At 50.6% G+C, this 8,111-nt stretch overlaps 1 protein-coding gene across 1 annotated transcript; it reads left to right on the top strand.

Moving 5' to 3' along the window:
- The first annotated feature begins 1,480 nt into the window (after positions 1-1,480).
- LOC100898384 (uncharacterized protein K02A2.6-like) lies at positions 1,481-2,032 on the top strand. The gene has a single exon (XM_003737310.1). The coding sequence runs from the start codon at positions 1,481-1,483 to the stop codon at positions 2,030-2,032; it is 552 nt and encodes a 183-aa protein (XP_003737358.1).
- The last annotated feature ends 6,079 nt before the right edge of the window (positions 2,033-8,111 follow it).

Below are 8,111 nucleotides of genomic sequence, written 5' to 3'. Positions count from 1 at the left end.
TCATGGTGGTGGTGGCGAAGAAAGATGGACGGGTGAGATTATGTGGGGATCTGCGGGCCGTTAACGGAGCAATTGTCGCCGACGTTTTCCCGTTGCCGTTCTTCGAAGATCTGTTAGCCGAACTGAGGGGCGCGGAAGTGTTCTCCAAGTTGGATGCACTGTCAGCATACCATCAGGTAGTTTTGGCAGCCGAATCGAGAGATCTCACTGCGTTTATAACACCGTGGGTATTATTTCGCTTCCAACGAGTACCATTCGGTCCGGCCTCAGCACCAGCCGCGTTCCAAAGGATGATGCAGAAAGTTTTGTTCGGGATACCGGGAGTTGTGGTATACTTGGATGACGTATTGATATATGGAACGACGGTGAGGGAACATGACGACGGATTGAAATTGACCTTGGAGAGGATTCGGAATAGGGGAATGACGTTGAATACGAAGTGCGTCATCCGAGCAACGGAAATCGACTTCGTGGGGTGCGCAATAAGTGCTGATGGGGTTCGACCTACGATGGATAACATACGAGCCATCGAAGCTTGACCGGAACCGAAAACTCTCTCGCAGATCAAGTCAGTGCTGGGAACCGCAAGTTTTTACATGAGATGTGTGCCCAGGTTCTCAGCAATAAGAGAACCGATGCGAAGGCTACTGAAGGCAGATACAAAACTCGAATTGGGATCGGAGACAGAAAGAGCCTTCGAAACCATGAAACGGGAGCTTATAGAAGCCAAACCCTTGGCAATGTTCGACCATGTTAAGGAAATCGTGGTGGCGACAGATGCGTCAAACGTCGGGTTGGGAGCGACGCTTCTACAGCAGCATGCCGACGGAGAACGGCCGGTGGCCTTCGCGTCGTGCGCGCTCAGTGATGCACAACAGCGGTACTCAGCCGGCGAGAAAGAGGCGTTGGCGTGTGTTTTCGCCATCGAGAGATGGCACGTGCTTCTCTATGGAGGGAGATTCCGATTAAGAACAGATCACCGGGTGTGGCTGACGCTTCTGGGAGCCAAGGGCAGGGGTAGGGCGCCGCTCAGAATCGCCCGATGGGTCGAAAGACTGCGTGGATATAATTTTGTGGTAGAGTATGGGCCCGGGACCAGCAACAACGTACCAGACATGCTTTCTCGCTTGCCGCTCGATGATAGGTTCACCACCGCGGGGGAAGACGAGTTAGTAGTAGCACAACTCAACGAGAGTACCAGCCCATTATACTGGGAAGAGATTTCAGCAAGAACCGAGACGGATACAGAGTTAGGATTCGTTAACAAATGGCTGAGAACTTCCAATCCGAAAAAAGGGAAAAAGAATGGACGTCAGTGATTCACTAACTAGCCGAAAAAGATGGTGTGATTCTGAGGCAAGAAAAAATTGTATTGCCCACAGAGCTTCGAGGGAGAGCACCACGAATCGCACACGACGACGCCCACCAGGGGAAGGTTCGCACGCGGCAACGATTGAGACGGATCTACTGGTGGCCGGCCATGGATCGAATGGTGGAGGAATTCATCCGAGAATGTAAAATATGCGTCAACAGCGATCGAGTTTTGGAAAGTAGCTTCGCCTTGATACAACCTACAGAGTGGCCAAGCAGAGCATGGGAGAAGCTCGCAGTCGATATCCGAGGGCCCGACCATACACTGGGACAACAATACCAATTCGTGCTGGTAGTAGCGGATTACTACTCCAAATGGGCGGAGGTGAAACTGCTGAGAGAGGTGTCGACGAATCACGTGATAAAAATGTTCCGAGAGCTGTTCAACCGTGAGGGAATCCCGGAATGCGTAGCAAGCGACAATGGTCCCCAGTTCGTGGGCCATTTGTTTGCCGAGTTCCTGTCCGAGTTGGGAATCAGACACCAGCGCGTACCAATCTATAGTCCGATTTCGAACGGCTTGGTGGAAATATTTCATCGGGCGTTAGGAGGTTTTATGGAAACGGCGAAACAATTGGTAGGCGATATAGCTCAAAGAATCGAAAGAATGGTGGGGACCTACAATGCCACACCATCGAGCAACAACATTATATATACGTAATTAATTACAATAATTACAATTTATATGATCATACGTATGAGTCATACGCCGTATGACTCATATGTGAGGCAAAATCACAATCATGACCACGATTTTGATTGAAAATCATAGACGAGATTTCCATGATTTTGATTATGATTTAAGTCAAAATCATAGTCAAAATCACGGGAAAATCATAGGCAAAATCACAGAATTGGCGCAGAAACAATTATATTGGTCGAGCTATATATGTAGTCGGGGGTTTTTGGGGTCGCTGATCACGATTCTGACATCAGATTCCCCATACCGGCCGAGGATGATACACTAGCCTCGGAGACAGTTGATGGAACGTATCATACAATTCACAAACTCTACCGAGCTCGGCGTCGTGGAGGAGCCGATAAGCGATTACGAATGCCTCGGAAAATCTAACCGGAGGAGATATCCTAGGTCCGATTCCGCCAAAAGGATCTTCCCTACCCATTGCATACGCAATAGACGAGGTTCTGGTGGCTGAAGGCTTTGAGACAATCAGAGGGGGAAGCAGGGAAAATAAAGGTCTATTGGACGCAGAATCACATGGTCCCCCAAGAGACGGGCCGAGAACTTTGTTTCTCACCGCAGCCGACACTTTCCACAGCTGCCACCCGCAGCACCAATAGCTTATGGAGTGGAGAGGGGAGATTCGGATTTCGGCGCGAAGAAACCTCCGATATCCCATCTTGTTACGTCATTCACGACTTCGCGTCCTGTGTGAGAAAACCAATTCAAAAGAGCTCTCTCCATGCTCTCTCATCTTCGTCGAACAGTTCCAGCCGAGAAGAGGGGCTTCTCCAAGCTCATCTGCTAGAAGCGTGAGAGAATGACTCTCCGTGTTCAAGACCCTTGAAATCACAATCAGAGTAAGCATTCAGAAACACCATCGGAAGAATGTATCTCTGAATGGAACTCGAGCTCCCTCCCGATAATCTACCGGAAGGAATCGATTCGTCTAGTTTAAGAGTACCGCATGAGAGCAACTCTGCTTCCTCAACAAGAGATACTCTCTGCTCTGTGACCACACAGAAGGCATCCTCGTCATTCTGAAGTCTGAATTCTGTCCTCCTCCTGGTATCCCGACTGATCTAGTGAAGTTTCCACTCACGGAAATTCCCATCATCTTGTAGATCGAATCCTTGTGCCTCCCCATACTTCTGTATAGTACATGTATAATCGCAGTGCCAGATAAGGAATACTCCTGGTCCAGCTGCCAGGAGCCGTCATGAACCTTTGGTGTAGAAGAGATCTCCGGGCGATGAATGCCAGACTAATTGAGATTATTTTTTCGATCTCTACATATACTAGCTCTGCTACTGTATGAGTAATACGCATGTGGGTGGGGGGAATCGAGATTTTATCTACAATCAAGTGAGCGAACATAAGCGAGAGACCAGAGATACACTTCGGGATTCCCGGAATGAGACGGACCAGGTTGGCCGTCTTCGACGGCATTTGCTAGCACCATACGCTCTGCGAACCAGCTGTCCAAATCATCCTCGTCGATCGGCTCCTGTTCTTCTTCTCGGAAGGCTTCACCTTCAGCTGGGGGATCATCTTGCAACATGCCTTCGCGGACGTCGGCTGGAAGATCACGAGAAGGGTGAATTATTGCGAAATCCGTCAAGTGGGCAATGAAGCCTCTACATCCGCGTATTGAATTATCGGGAAAAGACTCACCGGCACCCGATCTGTACTTCAGCCTTGAAATCAGCATCCGAGGGGTGATGAGTCCTGTTTCCAGACGACTCCAAGCCGAGTTGACCATTTCCTCATTGAGGACCGTCACCTTGGTGGGCACGGAGCGGATCGCCGACGCTCCTCTGAGACTGATGTTATAGTCGACGTAGACGTGCTGCGCCATCTTCGTGAAGCATGCTGAAATTGAAAGACTCACAATTAGTCGGGGATCTTCCATTATCCATAAAGCACACCATTCGGGTCCTCAGACACTTACCGATGAGTTCCCAGACTGGTCCGTGAATTCCTATTGTGCGTTTGAGAACGGCGTTGTTAGACTCCACTGAGTTGTTTGTTCGACATGGTGCTCTGAAAATAGAAATCCCCGCAGGACCGACAGTCTCCATCCAGTAAGATCGCATGTATTCAATGGAAAGTCCGAAGCGACGATCAGCCTGCATCGCTTCGTCCGAGATTGATTGGAATATCGGTAATATGTGCTCAGGTGGGAGGAGTGGAAGCGCACAGAAGGATAATAAGGAGTCTAATACATCACCTCGTCGACGAACGTCTCGGCCAAAGCCCACAGCTGGCCTCCGCGCGTACCTCACCAGGCTCTGTGCGTAGTGGAAGTGGCATCCGTAGATGTGAGCTCCCGGGAATTCCTTAGCAACGGCTGCTCGCATTGCCTGATCGTAGTCGGCCATGTAAGCGGGAAACGGTCAGGCCCGGGACTACCTGTTTCAGACACCGGAACACTTCTTCGTACGCTCCCGCCGTAGCGGACTTCATGAGAGCCATTGCGACAAGTCCCGTCTGGAGGAAGGAGATTTCGCGTTGGAGATACTACATACATCGGCTGATGGACAAAGCGAGGAAGCATGATCAATTCGGCAGAAAGGGAACTCACATAGCTATTCCAGTTTCCGTGGATGCAGAAAATCTGCGAGCACAGCTTCGTGGGGCTTATGTTGTAAGTCGCATCCGCATGCATGACGGACACTTGCGGGAGTCGTTGGAGAAGTCTCCCCGTGTAGAGAAAGAGAGATCCGTGCTCCGCGCAGAAGGAGCTTGAGAGTCGTTCGCCGTCCGCGGTGCGAGTCCACTCTGGCAAATCCTGGCTGCTGATGGCGAAGTGGAGTTCCTGTAATGTTGAAACGCTTTTAGGTCTAACTTTTGCGGCGTGCCATCGAGCCGTGCGTGTGTGAGAGGGGACAACAATGCGTCGAGCACCGGCCAGGGGAAGATGCAGTCGGTTCTTAAGTATGACATCTGACGGCTTCGCGCGACGGTAGGCCCGTATGTCATCGATCCACGACTTGCGGCGTTCCCTGACAGCGACTCCGTGCCCACCGTGTTCAGGCAGATGGTTGTGCGCTGAAGACACGCTGATAATTGTTCCATCCAATTGAGGTTTTGCGAGATCAGGGCACCGAGTTCTGAGATACGCGAGTCAACGTGAGAACAGAACCATCATCCATAATTATGGAAGTACACCATGTAGAATTAACTGGTTTGAGCGACTCACCGTGTGTACTCCTTGCAGTTCAAACTAACTTGGCGTGGTGTTTGACGAACAATATTGAAGAAGAACTCCCCAGTTCCCTGGTCACCGGCTACTGTGTACGCTCCCCTTAGGTGGCACCACACATCCTGGCCGTGGAGTCGCCCGGGGACGCGTACGAAGGATTCACTTGGACTTTGCATCGCTCGAGTTTGCACACTAACGAAATGGCATACGGTGGGACACTGGACACTCCTACCGTTCCGACGAGGGCGATCAAACTTACCGACTTGGATGATACGGGCGAGGAGGGAGAAACTTCATCTCGGAGATATATCGTATCGGTGCTTGATAAGCCCCTCCCTTGAGGAGCGTGCCTCTTTTCGGAAGCTGTCATCGCGCGCTTCGATCCGAAAAGGGTTGAAAAGGTCACCTCCTCCTCGGGCGAGGAGTGGGACATGTTATCTCGACGATATATCCCATACCTATACGTATTCGATCGACCCTTGCCCAGGGTCGCTTTCGCGCGGTTGCTGAGCAATGATGTGAGAAGTTGATGAAAAACTTTAATCAAGAATGCTTTCTGTACAACACAAAGATATCGATTCCGGAATGGGGGGCCGTTTGAGGGTTTTACCAGACGCAGTCATAGATCGATGCGATCCGGAGAGGGTGAAGAGGTCGCCTTTCAGGTTGATTCAGATGAGGAGGAAGACATTTGCAGTCGACGATATATTCTATACGTATAGGTCTTTGATAAACCGTTTCTTTGAGTCGCGTTATCGCGGTTGCTGAGACTTATTAGAGGTTCGGACGAAAGGAACCTGTCGGCTTTCATGAGGGGTTTCGAATGTGAGAGTGAGGAAATGAGTTGACGGTATCATCACTCGGATATAAGGTATCCCTCGCGAAGCCGGTGAACAGCGATATATCGGGGTATGTTGGGAGCATCGGTATGAAAATTCACAAGCGTTCCTGATCGATATGGTATAGTCTCCACCGTGTAGCTGAACAGGTTCCACGTCATTTGCGAAAGGGAATTCCGTAGTCGTCATATATAGGCCGAAGAAATCAAAGTTCGGAAATCAATCCAATTTTCCGATTCTCTCTATTGACTCTTCGATTCAGCGAGTAGAATCCTGGCTATTTCCGCCCTCTCCCTCGAAAAAACTGCCGCCGGCCTCTGTTGTGATGTAAGGTTACCTAGACATGCGCCGTTGATTCAGCGGATAGAATCCCGGCTGTTTTCACTCTCTCCCTCAAAAAAATGGCTGCCGGCCTTTATTGTGATGTAAGATTACCTAGAACCCTTTGATCCGGGTCGCGGGTCTACGACAAAAACTATTTTGGCGCGACCACAACGGCGCGGCCAAAACGGCGCGGGGTTCTCGGCTCTGAATCTATTGAGGATTTCCCTGAAAGAGGCGACACCACAGACCAAAGTGTGCTGCACAATCAATTCGACGCTTCTCGGAGCAGTTCCACTATATCGAGTCGGTGTAGGTTAGTAGGCCCTCAACGGCGCAGCCCATAATGGCGCCCAATGTTTCCGTGGCGCAGCCTTCCGGGCGTGCGTCGGCTCTAAACCTCAGTTTGGGGGTCGTTGGAGGCCGCTCCGCAGCCTAACTCAAGTCTCCCCCATTGCCCCCCAAACTAAGGTTTAGGCCGCCTCACAATGTCATTGTTTCAAATATTCCGGGAGATAACGAAGCGACCATCCAGCTCAATCACTGGATTAAGCCTCTTAGTTGTCACCGACACGATCGCTTGCGTTCGAAAAAGTCAGTCGCGCTTCGAGTCCGGAATTCAGGAGTCATTATGGCTCTCAGTGGATCTCATCCTTTGAGGAGATTGAAGCTGGCGGTTCGCCATGCTCTACGAAGTCCGTTTTTCCGTCCCTTCGCATCTGATCCCGGGGTAATGGACGAGGAAATCCGGAAAACGAATGGAATCTCTGCTTTCTGCAAAAAATGTGCACCGGGCAGCAAGAGAGCGAAGGTGAAAGTGTCGATGGAGCGCGCGTCGAATTTAATGACCCACCTCAGGAAGCACCATGGCTCAGACTCCTTTACTGCCTTCAAGACATGGCTCACCGAAAAAAGGCAAGCTTTTGCGCTGCGTCATCCCAAGTGGCTCCGTGAAACTCGCGTCGATCGATCATCCGCTGATTTGCAAGAAGACTTCGATGCTGCCCTTCTGAAGTATATCATGGACACCATGATCCCTCTACAAACGGTCGAGCGTAATTCTTTCAAGAATTTCCTCAACGTACTGGGTTTCAAACAAAAAGGATTGAAACTCATGTCCCGTCGTAGGCTTGGCCGGAGAGTGGACGAAGATTTCGCCGAGTTCCTAAATCGCTTTAAAAACTTGTTGGCGGACGTCACGTGGGTGTCGACGACTGCCGACGTTTGGTCCGGCGGCCAAAGAAGCTTTCTCGGAATGACGATCCATTGGATCGACGGCCAATACAGTCGAAGATGTGCACCTCTGGCACTCCGACGCTTCCGCGGAAAACATTCACACGACAGAGTCGCCCAGCTTGTAGATGAGATTCACCGGTCCTTTGACCTCTCGCCGACAGAAATCACTGCCTGCGTAACGGACAATGGATCCAATTTCGTGGAAGCATTCAAGGAGTTTGGTGTACAGGCTGGCAGCCTGGAAAATGAGAATCGAAGAATTTATACGGTGTATGAGACCCATTGCTGTGGGTTTGGATAAGCTACAAGCTGAAAAGCAAGCTTTTTATGGAACGCTCCTCCCGACGCTCTACGCTGTAAAGAAGCGCCTCGCCGCGGTCGCCAGAACGAACCTACGATATTGCCGATCAATTGCCGACGGATTGCTTTTGAGCATAGAAACGCGCTTCAGAGATGT

This window comes from Galendromus occidentalis, unplaced genomic scaffold (genome assembly GCF_000255335.2).
Source record: "Galendromus occidentalis unplaced genomic scaffold, Mocc_1.1 scf7180000075443, whole genome shotgun sequence".
Classification (NCBI taxonomy): Eukaryota; Metazoa; Arthropoda; class Arachnida; order Mesostigmata; family Phytoseiidae; genus Galendromus; species Galendromus occidentalis.
This window is presented reverse-complemented; position numbering and strand designations above follow the sequence as displayed.

Coding starts and splice junctions, on each gene's coding strand:
- LOC100898384 (XM_003737310.1), top strand. CDS start 1,481: ATGGATCGAATGGTGGAGGAATTCATCCGAGAATGTAAAATATGCGTC.